The sequence below is a fragment of the Schistocerca americana genome, chromosome X (genome assembly GCF_021461395.2).
Source record: "Schistocerca americana isolate TAMUIC-IGC-003095 chromosome X, iqSchAmer2.1, whole genome shotgun sequence".
Classification (NCBI taxonomy): Eukaryota; Metazoa; Arthropoda; class Insecta; order Orthoptera; family Acrididae; genus Schistocerca; species Schistocerca americana.
Window position 1 is genome coordinate 665,470,342 of NC_060130.1, and position 23,741 is coordinate 665,494,082.

General features: G+C 43.5%; 1 protein-coding gene across 1 annotated transcript in view; it reads right to left on the reverse strand.

The window, feature by feature from the left end:
• Positions 1-23,741, reverse strand: part of LOC124556847 (protein FAM214A) — a 233,498-nt gene that overhangs the window by 77,134 nt on the left and 132,623 nt on the right. Inside the window, exons 3-4 of the mRNA XM_047130866.1 lie at positions 15,016-15,170; positions 2,918-3,075 (exon numbers count right to left, since the gene is read on the reverse strand). Of these exons, the coding sequence (XP_046986822.1) occupies positions 2,918-3,067 (150 nt within the window). The 5' untranslated portion in view covers positions 3,068-3,075; positions 15,016-15,170. The remainder of the gene's footprint in view (positions 1-2,917; positions 3,076-15,015; positions 15,171-23,741) is intronic.

The window sequence follows — 23,741 nt, forward strand, 5'->3', positions numbered from 1 at the left end:
TTTGTATATTTGTTGTATTGGGTATGGATATTTCGATTAGTTGTGTTAATTTCTTCTTTTTATTGGTGAGTATGATGTCAGGTTTGTTATGTGGCGTTGTTTTATCTGTTATAATGGTTCTGTTCCAGTATAATTTTTATTCATCATTCTCCAGTACATTTTGTGGTGCATACTTGTATGTGGGAACGTGTTGTTTTATAAGTTTATGTTGTAAGGCAAGCTGTTGATGTATTATTTTTGCTCCATTGTCATGTCTTCTGGGGGTATTCAGTATTTGCTAGTATTGTACATCCGCTTGTGATGTGATCTACTGTTTCAATTTGTTGTTTGCAAAGTCTGCATTTATCTATTGTAGTATTGGGATCTTTAATAATATGCTTGCTGTAATATCTGGTGTTTATTGTTTGATCCTGTATTGCAATCATGAATCCTTCCATCTCACTGTATATATTGCCTTTTCTTAGCCATGTGTTGGACGCGTCTTGATTGATGTGTGGCTGTGTTAGATGATACGGGTGCTTGCCATGTAGTGTTTTCTTTTTCCAATTTACTTTCTTCGTATCTGTTGATGTTATGTGATCTAACGGGTTGTAGAAGTGGTTATGAAATTGCAGTGGTGTAGCCGATGTATTTATATGAGTGATTGCTTTGTGTATTTTGCTAGTTTCTGCTCGTTCTAGAAAGAATTTTCTTAAATTGTCTACCTGTCCATAATGTAGGTTTTTTATGTCGATAAATCCCCTTCCTCGTTCCTTTCTGCTTAATGTGAATCTTTCACTTGCTGAATGTATGTGATGTATTCTATATTTGTGGCATTGTGATCGTGTAAGTGTACTGAGTGCTTCTAGGTCTGTGTTACTCCATTTCACTACTCCGAATGAGTAGGTCAATATTGGTATAGCATAAGTATTTATAGCTTTTGTCTTGTTTCTTGCTGTCAATTCTGTTTTCAGTATTTTTGTTAGTCTTTGTCTATATTTTTCTTTTAGTTATCCTTTAATATTTGTATCATCATCATCATCAAGTCTCGTTTAATAAGAAGGCGAAAAGAACAACTCTGTGTATTGTTATAATAGACAAAGAAAGGAGAGAAGTGAAACTTCCCGGCAGATTAAAACTGTGCTGTACAAGGTACTCCAATGTGGAGTCTTTCCTTTTTATCACCATTGCTCTTACTGAATGAATTAGTCAGGCAGAACTTACAACCTGCCCTCACAGATTTACTTCCGTTAGCGATTCGTCTATACTTTCCTCTCTTCACAACAAGTTCTCCTTCAGAAAAATGTATTGCATAGAAATGGTTGGTAAAAGCAATGCCCATGAAAGGCGAGGTTACAGATTCAAATCCTGGTCAAGCACAGAGCAAGTTTCCAGGCATTCTGCATACAGCAGTAAAGTGAAAGATTCATTCCTAAGGAAGCGAAGTTTTTACTATAGCTTTGCGGCAGTTATATGAGGCGTGTTTTTTAAAGTAAGGTCTGTTTTGTTGTAGACCCTAGTAGTTCGCGCACATACTGCAACGAGTGCATGCATCGTGTACCGGCATGCCTCGGGAACAACTGTGCTCGTTTCAGCTCTGTAGCTAACCTGCACGGTTCTGTTCTGTTCTTTCAAAACGTGTAAGACCATCAACTCGCCCGCCGCATGTGAGGTTATCTCAGTGATATGGTTTTTGTCAGCAAGGAACCTGCCTGCTGCAGAAATTCATTGACAGATTTGTGAAGTGTATGATGATACTTTTATGAGTGAAAGCACAATGCGTACGTGGGTACGAGAATTCAAAGATGGCCATGACAACATCCACGATTAGGACCGCTCCGGTCACCATTCTTTGATTACAGATGATTTGGTGGCTTCAGCTGAAGTGAGGATTCGTGAGAACAGATGCTTCACAATAACAGGTCTCTCAAATGAATTTCATGATGTGTCAAGATCAGTGCCTTACAACATTGTTTCTGAACTTTATCACGAAGAAGGTGACGGCTTCTTGAGTCAGATCGTAACTGGAGACGAAACATGGGTTTCGCATATCACGTCCAAATCGAAGCAACAGAGCATGGAATGGAAACACACACACACACACACACACACACACACACACACACACACACACACACACACACACGTCTGTAAAGGTGAAGGCCAAACAGACTCTGTCCCAGAGCAAAATCATGGCGTCGTCGGTGTTTTGGGATAGGCATGGTGTTTTGTTGGTAGACTTCACGCAACAAGGAACCACTATCAATGCAGAAGCAAACTGCCAAACCCTGAGAAAGCTACACAGAGTGATTCAAAATAAAAGACGTGGCATGCTGACAAAGGGAATTGTCCTTCTCCATGACAACGCAAGACCTCACACTGCAGGTCAGACCCCCGATTTATTGGACAGTTTTGGCTGAGAGGCTTTAGACCACCCACCCTACAGTCCTGATCTTGCACTGAGTGATTAGCATCTGTTCATCCACCTCAAACACCACCTCAGTGGCAACTGTTACAATGTCGACGATGACATGAAAACGGCAGTGAACTCTTGGTTATCGGAGCAGGTGGCAAGTTTTTATGAATAGGGTATTTTAAAATTTGTTGAGAGGTATGATACATGTTTGAATAAACTTGGCAACTATGGTGAAAAATGAAGTGAAGTATGTACTTTCTGAAAATAAATTTACTTTTTTGAAATAACCTTTTGTTGTTTACTTATGTTCAAATGGACCTTACTTAAAAAACATGCCTCATAAAAAGATTGTCTAAGAACAACCACCCTCACTGGAGTGTATTCAAAATGAAAATCACTTTTAATCATTTCCGCAGAATTTTAGTTTTTAAAATGGGTCTGAGAAGGCACAAATGTAACATACTAGTAAAAAATTTCAAAGATATGCATTAAAAGAGCTCATGAAAATAGGTGAATACTTACAAGGGCATTTGTAAGTGAGCAAACATGAGGTTTGGTTGATATGTGAGGCCCTTCCCCATATCCACGCTGATTTGCACACTCTCCTTGGACCCGACCCTCCACAACCAGCATTCCCAGCTCTTCCAACACTTTGACTGCTTCTGCCTCCATTACTGACTCTGAAATTAATGGCAGTAAGAAACAAGTTAGTATGTTCTGAGAATCAGCAAAAATAAACACTGTTGCAATACAATTCTAAGTGAATTTAATCGGAACCTTTACTTTCAGTCTACTCACTGGAGAAGTATCTTGCAATGAATAGCACAAATACCACTGTCATATTCTACTCAAAAATTATACTGACCATGGTGCTGCAATAACATAATGGACACTGATTATTGAGGGCTAGGCTTCAGTTCCTACAATGGCCTTCAATGGCTACAGAGATTAAAGTTTGCTGTGGTTTTCCTAGAAAAGGATACTGCAAAATTATTTCTCTACCCTCTGACACCCTCAAAACATTCTTTCTTTGCTGGAATAAATTTACTTCAACAACAGGACAAGATTCTTTTTTCACAAAACCAGCCAAAACTGGTGGAGCATGAGCTGGTCTTGAGTTGTTTGACACCACTGTCTATACCACAACGCATAACAGACGGACAGAAAACACATAATATATCTTATGTTCTACATCTGTCACTCAAAACAGTCCCCCTTCATTGGTACTACATAAGCTGAATGATCTGGCCTCACTACAAACGTTCATTCAGTCTCCACTAGTCCTTTTCCAGAAATCTGGAACTCTACACAATCATTAAAAATACCTATGTAATGTCTGTCACTCAACAATCTCGCTTTGTGGGCTACTGTCTAAAGTAATGTGGTTTTTGTATACGAAACTTTTGCACTTAATCACGGAAGTGTTTGCACGCCAATAAACTTATCAGCACCTAATACTAGTCTGATAAGGTGTTTTATTAAGTTTTATGATATATTTAATACCACTTAACTGAACTGACTGATAGTTTTCCCGTTTTTTACCTTACATCTAAAGAAATACCAGGGGACTACCGTTTAAGTTCTTCAATTCGTTACACAGGCAAATCTCATGTTCCAACAATACGTTACATGCCGTAAATCCTCACTGTTTATCACATCCCCTCAACAATAAAACCATCATCAACATACTGAAAATTAGTAGAAGTTACACAAGTAAATCCGAGGACTTTGCTTTTGTTCGAGGTTAAATGTGGAACAATTAACAACTTACATTCTTTCCCTAAAGCAATCAATATCAACAAGGGGGGAAAATGTCGTTTTCGAAATGACGGCCTTATATTGTTTTTCTTTCCAATTCGAACAATTTAGCGTATGTAGTTGCTCTGGTGGCAGTTAATTATCTTTGCTTTTCGTGATTAAATCCATTGTAGCGACTGATATTTTGATCACAGGCAATATATTAGGTTGGGGTAAAATTTCGTAGCGTTTTTCCATAACTTTAATAAACACAATAGACAAACATAAGAGACTGTAGCCATAAATAATATATTCTCAATATTTGCAACAGTTTGCCAACACTGGGATAACTTTTCGATTCTGTGGCTGTGGAAATCACGAGGTTTTGAGGCGAAGACTTCATGGAGCCATGTACCGACCGCATTTTCATCCGGAATGGAAGTTCCCTGAAGGCTGTTCGAAAGAGAGCGGAATATGTGAAATGCTAAGGGCGCAAGGTCAGGTGAATATGTTAGGTGCGCAATGACTACCCAACCGAATTTCTGTATAGTGTCTTTTCATTTTATCATAATACGGACGGACGTTATCGTGGAGTAGCATTACTTCACGCAGTTTTACTGGTCGTTGTTCTTGGTCTGCGTCTGCAAGACGTCTCGGTTGTTGAGAATAAATGTCAGCAGTGATGGCGAAACAATTCGTAGTACACTACACCGTCGTCGTTGCACCAGATGCATAACATTTCTTTTGTGGGAGCGCGCAGGTGTTGGCAGGAGAGTTGCTGCTATTTCGTTTGCATGTTTTAGCATAAAGACACCATTTCTCGTCACAAATAACGATATAGAATAGGAATGGCCGGAGTTGTTCACGAGCCACTTCATGATGAGCAAGCAAAGATGCACATAGGGTCACCCGCAGATTTTTGTGATTTTGGCTTAGATCATGCGGTATCCATACACCTGATTTTTAAACCTTCCCCATTTTATGTAAATGTCGCACAATGATGCAATGATCACAGTTTATCACATTAGCGAGTGCTCGAACAGAGTGACTTGGATAATTGTGGATTAACGCGTTAAAACGAAATTCATGAAACCCCAAAGGCCTTCCTGAACGTGGTGCGTTACTGAAGTTCTTAAAACGATAAAGTTATTTTCTTGATGGGCTCTGTCCATACACGGTGCAAACGTTTCTGACTGCCTCCACCGCTGTCACCCCTCTATTGAAGTCAAACGCAAGCATACGTATATAATGTTCCAATTGCTCCAATTGACACGCCATTTCCTAGCGTCCACAGCTGTACTGACTGTCTCCAAATGACATAACATAAACTGAAATAGATGACAGATGACAATAGATAAGTAATCCCACAGCAACCGAAATACCAACATGCCAAAGAAAAACGCTATGAAGTTGTGCACCAAACCAACAAAATGTCAGTGGATACTCTAAGGAATATTACAACTATGATGGAAAAAACAACGGGACATTTTTAAAATGGTTTTTAAAATTTTGTCTTAGCAACACTATCGGTATTCATTTGATTGAGATAATGTCAAGCGCCCACACGAGAGAATGGCAGGATCATGACCCTCGAAGGAAAAATTATGGCCTAACATGTTTTACCTTAAATAAAACGCATGAGCTACCAATGGCACTGCGTGATAGCGAACTGTCTCTTCTGACACAAAAAAACACGCAGAAAATAGACAGGGACTCGGTACGTTCATTTTCAGATAAAGTCAACACCAATTTTTACGTCATACACATACACCGACTTAAAAAAAAAAAAAAACATCACGACTACCTTTGTAAATAGCTTGTTGGTCCACCTTTGGACTGCAATACAGCAACGATTCTGCTTGGCATGAATCGATAAATCCTTGGCAGGTTTCCCGATCTATTTTTTACCACATGCGCCCAGGTCACCTAATTCCCTTACATTACGGGCGTGTGGTTGTGGGGGATTTGTGGACTCAGAGCTGCGCCCGATAGCATACCAGACATACTCAATTGTTCAGACATAAATGCGAGAGTTTACTATCCTGCTCCTCAAAGTACTATAGCATGATCCTGGCTTTGCGACAAGGATATGTATTCTACTGGAAGGCGTCAAGCATGAAGGGATGCAAATGGTTGATCAATGTGCACTGAACGGTGTGCTCCGAAAGAGTTGTACCTGCCTCATCATTGCACTGTGTCGTCAGATCTGCCACAGATCGCCGCCAATCCTGCTGTACTGAGTGGAGAAGTCTTCGACCTCCGAAGTTCTGTGATGAGGCGTGGACGTCCAACATCTTGTCCCCTACCCGTAGTTTCACCGTTGTCAAAACGCTTTCCATAAATGCTCACTTTAACACGCGAACAGCCGACGAGCTTTGTCGGATGCTTACCGGGCCTTAACAGTGTGCGTTCTGTCAAAGTTGCTTATGTCCGTACATTCTGTATTTCGTATCGTTGTTAGAATGATTCCCAATGCATGCGACGAATCTTCAAGGAGTTGTGCTTAATCTTTTGGATTAGTGACACATGTTTTTCCTATTATTTTTGTTTACTTTTCCGTATACATTAGTTACGATGGTCTTATTGTTTACTCACTTTGCCTAGTATCACCCAGCTGTCAATGCACCGATTTGTTGTCGCTCTCTTGTATGGACGCTATGCTGCATTCTTTAGCCTACCGCCCGAATTTTCGTGCTGTACTCCCGCCGCGTTTTCTCGTAGAAGATGGGGCAGTCGCTGTTAAACGGTCCCCTGCAAGTGGAAACTCAACCATTTCATGCAGCTGAGCTGCCGGAAAGGTCCTCAGAAGGTGTAGAGCCAATCGAAGTGCGCGGTTCTGCACTACTTATAGCGTCTGTATGAGCGATTCGGCGACCTGAGTCCACACGACGGCAGCGCAAAATTCTGTTCCTGACGTCCCAGATATGCTGGCGCCACGCAGTTTGGCGAGACACTAAGGTACACCTTGTCAGTCCATGTAACAAGGCTGCCTGTTATGTTGATGGGCGATGGCGCTGCAGGCGAGTAACTACCTGTCCTGGCATCACTGAATTTAAGGCGCCACTTCAGGGACCACGTGTGCAGGTTGTCAGACGCGAGCTGTATTCGATGTCCGAGAGTGTTGGCACCCATGCTGCAGCGGAAGATCACTGTAGTGGAAGTATCTATGTGTCAACAGTGTAAAGCATGTACAGGATCGCTCCATGGTCAGAGCCCTGTGGCACACCAGCATATATGACGAACTGCGAGCAGTCCAGCCTCAGGTCGCACATGGAATGTCGTCGTCAGGGTAGGAGCAGATAAGACAAACGCAACACCAGCAGTCCATGCTCAAGTAACTTTAAAAAGACATCACACCACATGCTGTCTAACGCTCAGGAATACTCGCGGCACTCCAGAGGAGAGAAAGCCTCATCCAATAACCGCACGAGTTGATGCTCGGTTAGATGCCACTTCCGAAACCCAAACTGCTCCTCCGGTAGTGTCGCTGCGGATGTGACGTGGCGCTGTAGGCTCTTGAGATACCCCCTCTCTCAGACCTGTAACAGGACTGGTAATGCACTTATACACTAAGGCGCCAAAGAAACTGGTATAAGCATGCGTATTCAAACACAGAGGTATGTAAACAGGCAGAATACGGCGCTGCGGTCGGCAACGCCTATACAAGTCAACAAGTGTCTGGCGCAGTTGTTACATCGGTTACTGCTGCTACAATGGCAGGTTATCAAGACTGAAGTGAGTTTGAACGTGGTGTTATAGTCGGCGCACGGACGATGGGACACAGCATCACCGAGGTAGCGGTGGGGTGGGGGTGGGGATTTTCCCATTCGACCATTTCACGAGTGTACCGTGAACATCAGAAATCCGGTAAAACATCAAATCACCGACATCGCTGCAGCTGGAGATCCTGCAAGAACGGGACCAATGACGACTGAAGATAATCGTTCAACGTGACAGAAGTGCAACTCTTGCGCAGATTGCTGCAGATTTCAACGCTGGGACCGCTTTCGGTGCCGAAGGCCCACTCGTGTACTGTTGATGACTGCACGACAGAAAGCTTTACGCCTCGCCTGGGCCCGTCAGCACCGACATTGGGCTGTTGTTGACTGGAAACATGTTGCCTGGTCGGACGAGTCTCGTTTCAAATTGTATCGAGCAGATGGACGTGTAGGGATATGGAGACAACGTTATGAATAAGTGGATCCTGCATGTCAGCAGGGAACTGTTCAAGCTGGTGGAGGTTCTGTAATGGTGGGGGGCATGCATAGTTAGAGTGATATGGGACCCCTGATAAGTCTAGGTACGACTCTGACAGGTGACACGTATGTAGGCTAACCATCCTGTCTGATCACCTGCATCCATTCATGTCCATTGTGCATTCCAACGGACCTAGGCAATTCCAGCAGGACAATGCAACACCCACACGTCCAGAATTGCTACAGAATGGCTCCAAGAACACTCTTCTGAGTTTAAACACTTCTGCTGGGCACGAAACTCCCCAGACATGAAGATTATTGAGCATATCTGGGATGCCTTGCAAGGACTACTTCAGACATTAGTCGAGTCCATACCACGTCGTTTGGGCACTTCTGCGTGCTCGGGGGGGGGGGGGGGGGGGGGTGCTACACGACATTAAGCAGGTGTACCAGTTTCTTTGGGTTTTCAGTGTAGGTCTATAATACTAATCAAGTAGCAAATCTTTGTCAGTCACCGGTGTAGCCACTACCTCTGCATGTTTCCACTCTAACGGATAGTGACCGTTCCAGAACATCCCTTCGAATGTGCTGACCGGATTGCGGCGGCAGCTGGTGGCATCTGCATCTGCAAGGGATTATTTACGTCTTCGGGACCTCCAGCCTTCCTGGTGCTGAGGTTGTTGAGTACCGACGTGATCTCTTCAGGTGATTCTTCCGTGTCGTCCTCTACATCTCTCGCCACAAGGTAGGGTGGAATTAGCTCAGCCACCAATGCGATATGATCTGCATCCACTGGATGGTCTATAGCTAGAGTTTTTGCTTCCTCATTTGGTTCACTGACGAACATGTTACCACCTCGGAGCGCAGGTATTCGCTGTGTGTGTGTGTGAGGAAGTGGTTGCCTGTCCTCCAAGGAGAACTATCATCAAACTGTATTACAGGACCATATTTGTCCTTTCTCAGTTTCGATGTGCGTCACTGTCACCTCAGTGTTGTGTCCTAGGCGACTGAGAAACCGTTTAGCGACACCAATCCTTTACGAGTTGCCACACTCGGTATATTCTGTTCTTTTCAGTTATGGATGCAGGTATACCTAGTGGTAGTCTTGAGTTGTTCCTTGAAGTGCGTGTGGCGGTGGTGGTTCTTCCGTAGCAGCGGTTAGTGCTACGTCAATTTAAGTAGCGCAGGTGAGGAGACTATCGCAAGCTTGTAGGTGATTTTGGTACGCTAGTGGTCCCAGAGACGTCAGCACCAGTGTCAAAAATGACTGGCAGGTTGTCTGACTATAATGCGTTACGTCTTGAGTAAATTTGCTAGGCATGCCTTTAATGACGGCGAAATCGGTGTCATCAAGTTTCCCTTTGTTGTTGGGAAATATGGTGGGGTCGTATGGCCTCACTAGTAAGGCCACATGTTCTGCGATGGGCAGTAGGCGTTCGTCCGCTTGTATTTGTACGTTTTTAGTGCCAGATTGCCGGGTGGGCCCGGGTTCGATTCCCGGCTGGGATGGAGATTTTCTCCGCTGAGGGACTGGGTGTTTGTGTCATCTTCATCACCAACATTTCATCCTCATCGACGCCCAAGTCGCCGAAGTGGCTTCACCTCAAAAGACTTGCACCAGGCGATCAGGTCTACCCGCCGGGAGGCCCTCGCTGCACGACATTCATTTCAGTGCCAGGTAACATGTCTGGCGTTCAGGTCACCTGGCATAAAAGTCCAGCCACGAAGTTCAACAAGACTTCGAAATCATTGGGATCGAGGGTACGAGACTACAGTACATGTGATACATCCCATTGACGTATGGACGACGATACCAGTGGCGGGTGCTGAATTAGGTAGCGGCAGATGCTGTTTCACACACACACTTGTATACCGCTGTAACGCTATCAGCCGTTGGTCGATCCGTGAGGAAAGGGGTGTAGTTTGGTGCTCAAGTATATACTCTGGACCTTACATGTGTTTCACGTATCAGGAAAATGTAACTTCATCTCAGACATTTTCGAAGTTCACCAGTTGACTTTAGACGCCATTTGCGTTCCACGCAGGTGTTGTCTGTCCATTACTGCTGTTTACAATGCGGCCGTTGTGGTTTACATGCGGTGGCTACTTGGGTACGTGACATCACTGCTGTATTAAGGTGCAGCGGCAGGAGCTCCAACTTTGTTATGCTGTTCATTAGAGCAATGACTTGCTGCTGGGGTCGTTATTTGGAGCAGCTCTTATGACACTGATACTGGTTATAGTTTCTTTGGCTGCTTCTACAGCGATGGTCGTGGATGGGCTAACTTCAGTTGGGTGAAGTTCGTGTTTTTCACTCTTATATAGATACGTGTGACGTCGAGATGCAGCGCTCGGCTGCATCAGTGGAGTATCTGAAGTAAATTGCGGTATTACTTCGCGTGGCTATTGTGAACAGGTGGCAGCATCTTCAGGGGCCTGTGCGTAGCCTTCTACACGTTTCCAGTGGCGTTCCCTTCTGTGACGCGCTTGGGCGCTGCTGGAAAGATGCTTCTGCATTGGCTGGTGCCGTTGACGCGGTAGCTGCGGCGTAGCAGAAACCGTGGCGTGTCTTTGACCAACATCTTTTCTTGCAGATCCATCGTTTCTCCATGTTTGCGATCTCTAGCGCGTTTCCATACGGTGCAGCCGCGGAAGCCAGCCGCACGTCTTTCCTCGCCACAAAGTGCGATGTCTGTGTCGAGCCACGTGGGAGAGGGTAATCACGACTTGTGCGCTTGCCAACACATCCGACACACTTGTCTGGCATGGAACAGTGCCACGCAGCGTGATTGATGCCCTGGCATCGGTAGCATTGCGCCGAGCCCCGTTTAGCTCTTAGATTTTCTGCTCGCACCGTGAATTTGGGGAGGCAAGTCAGTTGAAAACACTTTTTGTTTTACAGATTGTCAGTTGCAATAACCAGGCATAGTGTCTTATCTTTTGTCTACAGCGATATGAGAAGTCCAGAGCTTTTAGTTCTTCCTTTATGTGATCGGAGTCCATATTGAAGGGCAGATCGCTTCAAGTGTGGACTTGTGTGGTAACTTACTTTCCGACGCTTCCTGTGTCACTTGTAGGAAATCTTCAGCAGTACGCAGAGATCTCTTGTAAAGGCCTCTGTTGGCCATCTTCACGTTTAACAAAGTTGTTGTCCAGCTCCAGAGAAGTTGCTGGATGTGGTTGTAGTTCTCTTGAAATTTAAGTACTAGAGGTGGAGCTGGTGGATCGTTCTGAACCTTTTTGGTGATTTAATATCAGTGAAAAAAGATACTAGCAGTTTCTTCTGGGGAAGTGATTGATAATTTTACACGTCGAGCATTAACTCTAGTTTGCACAAATTAATTCTAGTCTGCACAAGGCCGTCGGCATCTGTTACTGGTGTCTAATGCGACTCCTTAGCTGCAGCCTTTGTCATTGATCATACTGGTCGGGTAATGTAACGTGTCAAGTATGCCCAACACAGTGGCAGTCGTAGAAAATACATCTTCGTCTTCAGTGCCTTTACGAAGAAGTACTTTATTTGCTTACATGCAATAACTAGCAGCAAACTGCCATCTGGCAAACAAACGTTAATAATTTTCTTTTACAATTTGCTTGCGTTAGTATGCGTCAACGTGCCACACGAGCTAGTGGGGTGGGGAAAGTGGCGATTAATTGGGAAAACGCACAAATTCCCAGACAGGAGCTGAGAATTGCCTACGAAAATTAGGAGCTTTGTAACATCAATGAAAACAACAATGATCTACTGGAAGTTAAATTTTTGAAGAATGTGAGCGATGCTGCGTGTGTTAGCAGTGCTTATTGAATATTGTTTGGAATGTATGCATGCTTGCTGTAACAGTCTGCACTTCCACTAAATGACTAAACATTGTAGAAAATATATCCGGGCAATTACAATAAAAATCAGTCTTTATTTCTAAAGAAAATAATTTTATTTGTGTGTAATGGACCGATTACAAAATATCACGGTAAGTGACAAGAAAGATAAGCGTGTATGCAGCAATGAAGTCGGGCAGAAAGTATAAACACAGGTATCCCGGTTTTTCTCTCTTTGAAATCTGGTTGCCTATGATGCTGCTGCTGCTGCACGTGCATTTATTGTTCATGTAAGATAGTCGAAATAGTTTAATTTCGTTATCATAATCGATGGTTTAGGAATGCCTGCAACTATGCCATTCATGACTAAGAAAAACTGCACCAGTTACTTATTTTTTCATGCCCAGCACAACCTGTTTCGAGAATTTATCCTCATTTTCAAGTGCATTTGTTTACATAAATATTTATGTGACGTTCTTCCATTGCAGTCAGTGAAACCACACACAAGCTGCATGTTTGCAAACACTAACAGTCAACATATCCATCCTGCTGCGTATCGATCGATGTCAACTAACATTGCCAGAAAAACAAATCCGAGACAGAACCGAGCAGTACTCGAAGAAAGGGGGGGGGGGGGGGGGGCTGAGCCTCTCCGTCGTTTCTAGGCCCCCGGTTAACATACAACATGGTCCGAGTTTTATGAATGCTGGATTCCAAGTAACAAGGGCAGATGCGGCAAGTGTGTAGGATCACAGAATGTATTCACGAGCAATGTGCTTGCTGATCACTCAAGGCCATGTTATATGGTGTCAAGCGGCTGATGGTACATGGCGCTCTAATTACTATTATAGTCTAATAAAGTATTGATAATAGATATTTTTCAAATACTTTTGAGTCAAGGCAAATCCATAATAAAACCATTTTTCTTAATTACCAGAAAAATTAATTTTAACCCACGGGATAATTATCTCTTGGTTGGGATTTACTGCTCTAGTAAATCGGCCGTGCTGCACTATTAAAACCCTTTGCAAAGGTAAACTCTCTAAACTACTGCTTAATGCATGTATCATGCAAAGACACGGGTGAATACGATGGAATGGGGAGTATGAAGAGAGATCTAAGGATACTAGGCGCTGTGGTCCTAATTAGAAGTTCCCCCGAGTCCTAGTCCTGCGACCGTCTTGAATCCGTCAGTGCTGTAGTTTGAATACACAAATGAGGCATTAAGATTTTTGTGTACTGTAACAGTGATTCAGTCCCTCAAATCTCTTGTTAAGGTCATCTTTGGTCTTTTATGAAAATAAATTGACGGGTTCTTCGCCTACTGAATTTTTGAGAGCATGGGGAGAATAATTTTTTTTGCATAAAATTCTATTACAGAAATGAAGCTGTTTGACGTGAGGATATCTATGAATGATTTTAGGTATGCTGTGCAAGCAAACAATTTCTTTCGGAAATGTTGCGGCTCAAGTTTATTATTACGAACTATATATCTGAGTGGGGCAGAACATGTGAGTAAAACACTTTTGCCAATTCTTAATGCGTAGAAAGTGATTTATCATACTGACGAATACACCAAGCACCCGATTATCCAAGCTAATGCAGACCAAGTGTCCCAAGGAAAACCGCCGGCCGCGGTGGTCTAGCGGTTCTAGGCGCGCAGTCCGGAACCGCGCGACTGCTACGGTCGCAGGTTCGAATCCTGCCTCGGGCATGGATGTGTGTGATGTCCTTAGGTTAGTTAGGTTTAAGTAGTTCTAAGTTCTAGGGGACTGATGACCACAGCTGTTAAGTCCCATAGTGCTCAGAGCCATTTGAACCATTTTTTGAACCAAGGAAAACCGACAATCCAAAATACATGTGTGTTTACCGGAAATATCTTTTTGATATATTTATGAAGCACGTTACACGTCACATTTTAAAGCCAGGCTATACTTGCTGGAAACAGAAAAATTATTTACCAAATTACCATTGAAACACAGTTTTTCGTATCACTTCCTGTCGGCAGCTAGAAAAGTAACAACATGCATTCTTTCAGTCGATGTTTAACAACATGTTTTTATTAACCATCCCCATCGACGCGCAGGTCGCCGAAGTGGCGTCAAATCGAAAGACCTGCACCAGGCGGTCTACCCGACGGGAGGCCCTAGCCACACGACATTTCCATTTCCATTAACAGAGGGCAAGAATTTTGAAGGTAACCGTTCCAGAAGATCATTCCCTTTCAATGTCGATTTTACGTGGGTTAGAAATTACGAACTTTAGTACCTTGGTAAAGCGGTAGGCAAAAACACGGACCGAAAATCAGCCGTGGAAAAACCGGAAAAATATTTTGGTTATGTCTGGCGGTGGAATTTAGGTACGCATCGTCTTCCAGCTGTAAAAGATGAGTCGTAGAGTATACGCTTCATTTTTAAATTTTTTTCCAATCACCACCCAACTTCGCGCGGGTAATCCGTAAAACCATACCCTGATAATCGGGAACCTGCTATACCTTCTTTTAAACGTTGGAATACAAACTGTTATTGTCAGCGATTTGTTATTCCTAGTTCATGAAAAAGGCTGCGCAGATATGCGCTGTTAGTCTTAAACAGTAACATTATTTTCAATTAAAACTGCTATCTATTAATTTTCCCCGAAAGACTGGAGAGTGCGATTGCAAGGCCCGCGACACCGGGATGGGGATTGGGGGGGGGGGGGGGGTACAGCATGCGCTCTATGGATGAAACGCCTCTGGTTTGCAGACATTCCTATGTCAGGGTCCACTGAGCACACTTCCGAACCATACTGTATGACTGGGCGCCGGATTGTTTTGATGCGAGGATGGCGAGGTGTCGGGTTGCACTGCGCAGCGCCTGCGACCAAACAAACCTGGTTTCCCCTTCCAACTCGCCTTCTCCTTCTCCTTCCCCTTCCCCTTCAGCGACAGAAGGCGCGGACAGCTGGGCAGGCGGGCTCGGGCGCAGGCGCAGACACATGGACGCACGTGGCCCCGTGGTCAGCTGGTCGTCATGTTATTCTGTCACCTGCAACACACAAGGCACCTCTTATCTAACCGCAGCCGCGCGTGGACTCCGCCTCTCTAAATACACAAAACGTGACTGACGAGGCTTACGCTCGCCCAATGCAACGGCTCAGTCCACTCTGTACGTCTAAAAACAATGAACAAAGAATTGAGTTGAACGTCTACTGCCAAAGCTACGCTATTGTCTGAATTTGATTAGCTTTGTTTTTTTTCAGTCTCCAGAGAGTTTACGGAATGTCTAGTACGTATGTTCTGCTGATAAGGTAAGAAAGTCATTAAGGCTTGTTTAAAACCCCACAACATTCCACTAGGCATCGTCCTGCTTGAGAAACTTTGTGCCAACTTAAAGGAATCGTGCTCCAATTTCTTGTGAGTGCTGAGCGGCACAAACCCGCCCCTCTCAACATCCTTAACTTTTGCCGCCTGAGTAGCATACAACTGAAACAGCACTCCAGTTTCAATGACAATAGATAAGTTACTAGAGACAGATTTAGTTTTTCTTAAACCTGAAAACATGTTTTAAATGTCATGTCCCGTTTGTACCTCCACCAAGTGCAAATACTGCTGTCAAATTCTTCAGTCGAGTACTATCTCCCTACCACGGATGGGGAATATCCATTTTGGTCTTTTTGCTTCCGGAGTTCGTAGTTTGTGTTATTACACAGACACACACACAAAAGTTAAATGCGACAGACTAATTCTTTCTGAGCATATTACAAATTACGTTACAAAAGAATTTCTTCTTTGGACAAAAAAATCCCTATGTAAACTAACACTGTTAATAATCGAATGCAGTGAGCTCGGTGGCTTCGTGTTCAAGTGACAGGCTGCGAATTCAAAGGCTTCGAATTCGATCCACGGTTATAGAATTTTTAGTTGTCACTTACCACCTCTTTCCATCTTTGGGTCTGTCAGTCTAAAGCTCTGGGGAAGCTAACGACGCATTACCTCGAATAGGATTATTCCTAGTAAACTCGTGTGGTCTTCAACCCAGTCTTCCAGTTGACAGATGTACCTATTTTTACGATTTTAATTATTTGGTTATCACTTGTCTAATAACAACAACGATATACAAAATATAGAGAACAAGTTTAGTATTATATGAGAAAAACCGACATCTAAAAACCAAAACACTGAAAGAAATTAACATATTATAACAGTGTTGCTCTTCCATCATTTTTTTTTTTACTGAAGCAGGTCATCTGTTTTAAATAAAGAGAGACATCCTAAAAGAGCACAAATAAAATCTGTAAGAGCTGATAATGGCTGTAGAAGGACAGGTAGAATAATAAAGTATTGCATTAGGGAAGAACTTCTGCTACGTTGCGTACAAGGAAAGTTATGGGAAGACGGAAGACGACTTAACATCATAAGAGAATTGAGCCAGAATGACTGTGCGTATATTCGAGAAGAGAGATTTTGGCAGACCAAGGAAAAGTTAGGATGGAAACATGCAGTAAAAGCCGTAGGTAGATTAACAGTGCGGAGCCTAGGAATGTGGTTCTACCCTGCCGTAGTGCACATTTCAAATGAATACAATAAGACTGACGTGTACTATCCAGGCATGAAAATCTGGCAACCAGCTATTGCGCAAATGCATACATTATTAATTAAACTTTCGCCAAGCATTTATTCTTTCAATATTTGTATTGCGTAACCCTACTCAGAGAGGAATGACCTCTGCAAATGAACTATTACATTTGAATGCTAACTTCGGGGTCAGAAAAGAAATTAATTAATGTGCCACATTCTTCGCTCATTTAGCAAATAATACACGTCATAAGAAGGTTTTATTTATAAGTGGCAGTCAAATGAAAACAAGATGGACGGAAAAAAGTAAATTTTTCATTATTTCAAAAATAATCGTCTTAACTGAACACATTAATCCCACTGCGAGGCAACATCAATTCCTTCATGGAAAATCCTTCGCCGTTGCCTATGGAGCCATGATTGTCCCAGACATGCACGTCTTCGTGCGAAGCGAATCTACAGCCGTGAACGTCTTTCTTTATAGCTCCAAAAATACGGAAATCACATGGGGAGAGATCGCAACCGTATGGAGAGTGTCTAAGGGCTTCCCAGCGAAACTTCTGCCGCGTCATCTAAACAACTTAAAACACCACGTGAACGGGCATTATCCTGCAACAGAATGATGCCGTCCCTCAACATTCCAGGGCATCTGGACTACGCTGCAGAAGTTTCGCTAAGAAGCTCTTACCCTTAAGACATCCTCCATATAGTGCCAACATCTTCCCCACGAAATTTCCATATTTTTGATGCCCTGAAGAAAGACATTCGTGGCCAGCGATTTGCTTCGGACGAAGCGATGCATAGCTGTGTACAATCATGGTTCCGTGGGCAACTGGAAAGATTTTTCCTTAGAGGCATTGACCAGCTTGTCGCACAGTGGGATAAATTTATTAACAGTTCTGGAGATTACTTTCAAAATAACATTTGACTTACTTTTTTCCATTTCTATCATTTTCATTCGACTGCCCCTTATGATGACTACTCAGCAATTCATGCTTAAGTGTTTTACACAGTGTACGTAACACTATGTGATCAAAAGTATCCGGATACCTGGCTGAAAATGACTTACAAGTTCGTGGCGCCCTCCATCAGTAATGCTGGAATTCAGTATGGTGTTGGCCCACTCTTAGCCTTGATGACAGCTTCCACTCACTGGCATGCGTTCAATCAGGTGCTGGAAGGTTTCTTGGGGAACTGGAGCCCATTCTTCACGGAGTGCTGCACTGAGGAGAGGTATCGATGTCGGTCAGTGAGGTCTGACACGAAGTCAGCGTTTCAAAACATCCCAAAGGTGGTCTGTAGGATTCAGGTCAGGACTCTGTGCAGGTCAGTCCATTACAGGGATGTTGTCGTCGTGTAACCACTCCGCCACAGGCCGTGCATTATGAGCAGGTGCTCCATCGTGTTGAAAGATGCAATCGCCATCCCCGAATTGCTCTCCAACAGTGGGAAGCAGGACGATGCTTAAAACATCTATGTAGGCCTGTGCCGTGGTAGTACCACGCAAAACACCAAGGGATGCAAGCCCTTCCATGAGAAAGACAAGCACACCATAAAACCACCACCTCCTAATTTTACTGTTGACACTACACACGCTGGCAGATGACGTTCACCGGGCATTCGCCATACCCACACCCTGCCATCGGATCGCCACATTGTGTACCGTAATTCGTCACTCCACACAACGTTTGTCTACTGTTCAATCGTCCAATGTTTACGCTACTTACACCAAGCGAGGCGTCGTTTGGCATTTACCGACGTGATGTGTGGCTTACGAGTAGCGGCTCGATCATGAAATCCAAGTTTTCTCACCTCCCGCCTAACGGTCATAGTACTTCCAGTGGATCCTGATGCAGTTTGTAATTCCTGTGTGCTGGTCTGTACAGATGTCTACCTATTACACATTACGACCCTCTTCAACTATCGGCGATGTCTGTCAGTCAGCAGACGAAGTCTGCCCTGTACGCTTTTGTGCTGTACGTGTCCCTTCACGTTTCCACTTCACTATCACATCGGAACCAGTGGACCTGGAGATGTTTAGGAGTGTAAATCTCTCGTACAGACGTATAACACAAGTGACACCCAATCACCTGACCACGTTTGAAGTCCGTGACTTCTGCGGAGCGCCCGATTCTGCTCTCTCACGATGTCTAACGACTATTGAGATCACTGGTATGGAGTACCTGCCAACACAATGCACCTAATAAGAAAAACTTATGTTTTTGGGCGTGTCCAGATACTTTTGATCGCATAGTGTAGAACCATTTTCAGACATGTCTCGACCGTTCCACTCTCGAACAACTTAATGTTTCCGTTCTAGACCTGGTTTCTCTTATTACAAGTGGTCATTTCTACCTATGTAGGTGGGGAGTCAACAAAATATTTTGGCATTATGAGGAAAAAGTTGGAGATTTAAATTTCATGTAACGATGTCGCCACAGTGGCAAACTCCTTTGTTTGAGTGATTGCTACCCCAAGTCTTTTATCATTTCCGTGACACGCTCTCAACCGTTCTGCGATAATATAACATTAGCTGCCGTTCTTTCAGCTACTTCAATACCCACGGTCAGCTGTCTGGCATCTGACACGGCGTAGCGATGCTCTAGAAGAAGACGGACAAGCTAGTGTACACATTCTCTTTAGCTGATTTGTTGCATCTGCTAGGTGTTTTGTCAATAAAACAATGTCTGGTTCGCCTTCCCCCACAGCATTTTCAGTGTGATAGCTTCAGTTTAAGTTGATTGTAATTCTAATCCCTATTTTTAATCCCGTTGTAAATTACCAACGAATAATGTCAGGAAGATAAATTTACTTTTTTTGTAAACTTTTCTCGCTGTTTTATACAGATAGCTGCAAGCGACTCAATCAAATTTGTCAGTGAATTGCGTTGCTCCATACAAATAATGTTTATTATTTAAAAATTTTTATACCTTAACGCTTTGCAAGAGAATAAAAGTTCAGTTCACTATCCACTTTAACAATACGCACGAGGAACAGTAATAGTTGTTGACTAGTGACTATTAATGTGGGTTTGACTGGTGACAGCTAGTACGTGGGAAACGAATTTAACTCTTTTTTGCGACTGCTTACGCAAAAAGGTGCACGGAGCTCTGTGGTGACGCGGTAAGTTACTAATGTCATTATCGACTCGCCTCCACGCGGCACAGCGAGCTTGCTAACCAGAGATCGAACGGTCACGAAAGGTGGAGGAAGAGCTTACGAACAACAGAAACATCTGGGACAACTCTCCGACGCGCGTCTGGTTTCTGGCACTAGTCCTCGTATATAATTTTAGGCGCAGGGACTTTATATAAAAGCGCGCGCACACACACACACACACACACACACACACACACACACACACACACACACTAAATGTCACACTGTATCAGAATCACAAACTGTCAGACTGAGTCAAAGGAGATAACCCATTTCTAACGGGGTTCCGATTTTAGAGGTCCACAATTTCGATAATTAATTGGAGAGGTCACACGTACGCAAGTCAAACGTTTTTGTGATATTATGAAACGAAAATATTAGGGAAGCACTAAACACGAGCCAAGCATAAGAAAATGACTCGGACCACTTAACTTCAAAGCTTACTGTGCGAATCAATCGTCAGCCATCTTTATCAAGTATCGTAGCACACTTCGGTTGCACCTAAGACACGGCGGCCAGCGACAGAATTTATGGTCACGCTGCTATCTGAATGTAAGCATTCTTGACGTTGCTTGAGAGTTATACAATCAAGGCTGTCACTGCACTGCAAAATAATGGATCATGAGAATGACTAGTGAACATTCACTGGAGCATGTTATGGCGAGAGTGATATGCGATGAAATTGGTGTGGTGATCTGCTACTTTTCCTTTTGGGTTCAGATTTATTTTTTGTCAATGACAAAATAGACAAGTGCCTATAGTGGAAAAATTACATACTAAAATGCTTTCCACCCTATGACAATTGTCTGGACTGGTATTTCTTGCTCAGGTATGATAAAGCTCTTGTCGACATAGCAATAGACAACGCATCATTGTTGTTGTTGTTTTAGTGCGCACAGAAGTATGATCATAGGCACTCTTCTTGTTGTGATATTCAGTCCAGAGACTGGTTTTGATGCAACTCTCCGTGCTACTCTATCCTGTGAAAGCCTCTTCATCTCCGAGTAACTACTACAACCTACACCCTTCTGAATCTGTTTGCTGTATTCATCTCTTGATCTCCCTCTACGAACCCCCAACGCTTTCCTCCAGTACTAAATTGGTGGTCCCTTGATGTCTCAGAATGTGTCGTATCAACCGATCGTTTCTCTTATTCGGGCTGTCACCAATTTCTTTTCTCCACAACTCCATTCAGTACCTCATTAGTTACACGATCTTATGAAATATGAATGCTTGTATTTGGTGAAACGACAGTAGTTTTCCCTCACAAGTATCACGGTGTTCCATGGGCACAAATTTGATACTTTGAAGGGACTGTACGAGAATGACTACGTTTGTGAAGACGAGGAGAGCAGCTCTGCAGTGCTACACTTGCGAAAAGAGTGAGAGAACATGAGGATGTTGTAAAAGTACAGCTCTGCCAGAAGCACAACTGCTACTGTTACTAGTTGTATGTTGACGTCAGTACAGTTTGCGTTTCTGAGTCTAGTCGGGAAGCTACTCGATATTCGCTTAATCTAGTGGGAGAATCACCTGGAAAACCACACACTGATTGTTTGGTGTAACTATTGTGAACCCGACGCGCCGATTCGATCTCTTCGCGCGTTAAGCAGTACGAGCACGGCCGATTCCTGGGCGACAGTTAGGGACAGTGTGGCAAATTGAATCGGTCATGGCCATATTGACAAAATGTTCACGAAGACCGCCCAGCAGCTGCGTTCAAGCGGCCATAAAGATGAAGGGTGTATGAACCTCACATTAACGCCCGCTTATAGGTTCCGCACACTTTTGATCAGATAGTGTGTACCAGGAGTCGAATCAGTGTCCGCTGTGAAGCATAGACAAGCTGTCGTACTACGTCGGATACCTGCGGGCTGATTGTGTTTTGCAAACTAAGTACTAGACTGTCAGTTCTCTGAACAGAGGTTGGCGGTCTTATAAAAAAGTAGTGAAAAACTATTCACTGAGCCGGTAAACAAACACCAATTACAGGTGGTTCGCTTTACTTTGAATTGTGTGATTTGTTAGCTTCTCGCATATTTAGACTTTCTGGTGCTTGTGGGGTTATCCTACATGGGACAAATGCTCCACCACTTGACAATTGTTTAATTAGCACTATATCAGTTTTTGCTTGAATGCCACATTTGAAGATTATATCAAGCTCAAGTGACTGCAGCTACAGCAATAGTAGAAGTAAAGAGACAGACCGACAGACAGACAGACAGACAGACCGACCGCGACAGACCGCGACAGACCGACAGACAGAAAATAAAACGTGTAGGACTCGCACTCTGAGTGTTCCGTAACAAATTATGTATATAGATAATGTCATGTGGCTAAATGGGCTGATGCAAGTCTTTCTATTGGACGCCACTTTGGCGACTTGCATATCCCTAACCTACCCCAGCTACCCAACGGGGGGAGTGGAGATCTACAATTCAACGTGGAATCCGAACAACGTGTTGTTTCTGGCGATTCCTCACATAGTTTAGAGGTGAATGGTAGGTTAAAATGAAAACTGAAAAATTCGTTGTCCGACCATGATTCGATCCCACAACCTCTTGTTTCCAAGCACGCTTTACCACTTTTTTGTTGTTGATCTCATTTTGTTCGTTTCATTTGTTCGGGGCGGACGTCCCATTACACTCTTTCGAGTTCGCCGTTGATCTATTCACTCAGCTTTTTTTTTTTTATTGTTATTATTACAGAGAGCAGGTAACCCTCTGCCCGAACATACTGAGCTACCGTGCCGGGTAACACTAGACTGCCATGCCCGGCATGTCTACTGACAGTTCGTCTACAAGTTTTGATGACTGACCTTGCTTCTGTCAAACTATAAGACGGAAATGATAGTATCGTTTGATTGCACGAAATTAGAAGCTTCCATTTTTCTTTTTTTTTTTTTTTTTTTTTTGGTGGACTGACAAACGGCCGACCTGTGTTCGAACCTCCCGCGTTATTTATTTTTTTTTCTTCACAACGTTATGAACTGTCCGTCCGGTCATTGACATGTTTGTTCTCTTTCTGTAGTCTTGGCAGTTGGCATACTATAGACTAGCTATAGAATACGGATCATGTCGTAAGAATACATTATCGGCGCAAGTAAAATGTGATGAATAGTGAGAGCACGCGAGATACCACATAGAAGTCTCACAGAAATGAAAACAACAAATAAACGGGCGTGAACTATGTCACAGCAAAAGGAATTCAAGAGTCAAACCTTCCAAAACGGAACACAATTTTAAAAAACGTCAAAAACATATGTTCTGACAGAGTACGGAGAAACTATGTTGAGCTCATATGTTGCGGCTTATGTGACAAAACTTACATTTTCATCATTTCCTTGGGAGTGATCACTTTCACATTCGTGTGAACACCTACATCGGGCAAGGAGACATATCTCTCTCACTTACCAGTCGTACAAATTAGGTGCGTCGATAAGAGATTCCTGTTATATTACACATGTACGTTTGCGGTTCCCATTCGAAAGCCACTTCCTTTCGGCTGTTAATAGAGTAGTTTTGCAGAATCAAATACCATTATAGGTCCCTACCTTACACCTTGCTGTTGCAAACGGACGTTACTCCTCGGGAGACATACAAATTTGAATAAAGCGAACAGCGAAGAAAAAGAAGAAGAAATGGCACGAGGGAGGTTTTTGAACACGGGTGGTCCACATGGCACGCTAACACCGTGACCACTTAAGCACGATGCCATTCTTCTCGACAGCTGCTCTATATTGTACTACTAATTCTTTGACCGTTCACCCTTTCTATTTTGCTTTATTTTCCTTCACAGTTCAGTAAACTTACTTCCTGTTTCTATGCTCGATCTGTGTCCAGTTTTTGACGGGCTGTCCACTGGGCCCTCTTACCACTAAATC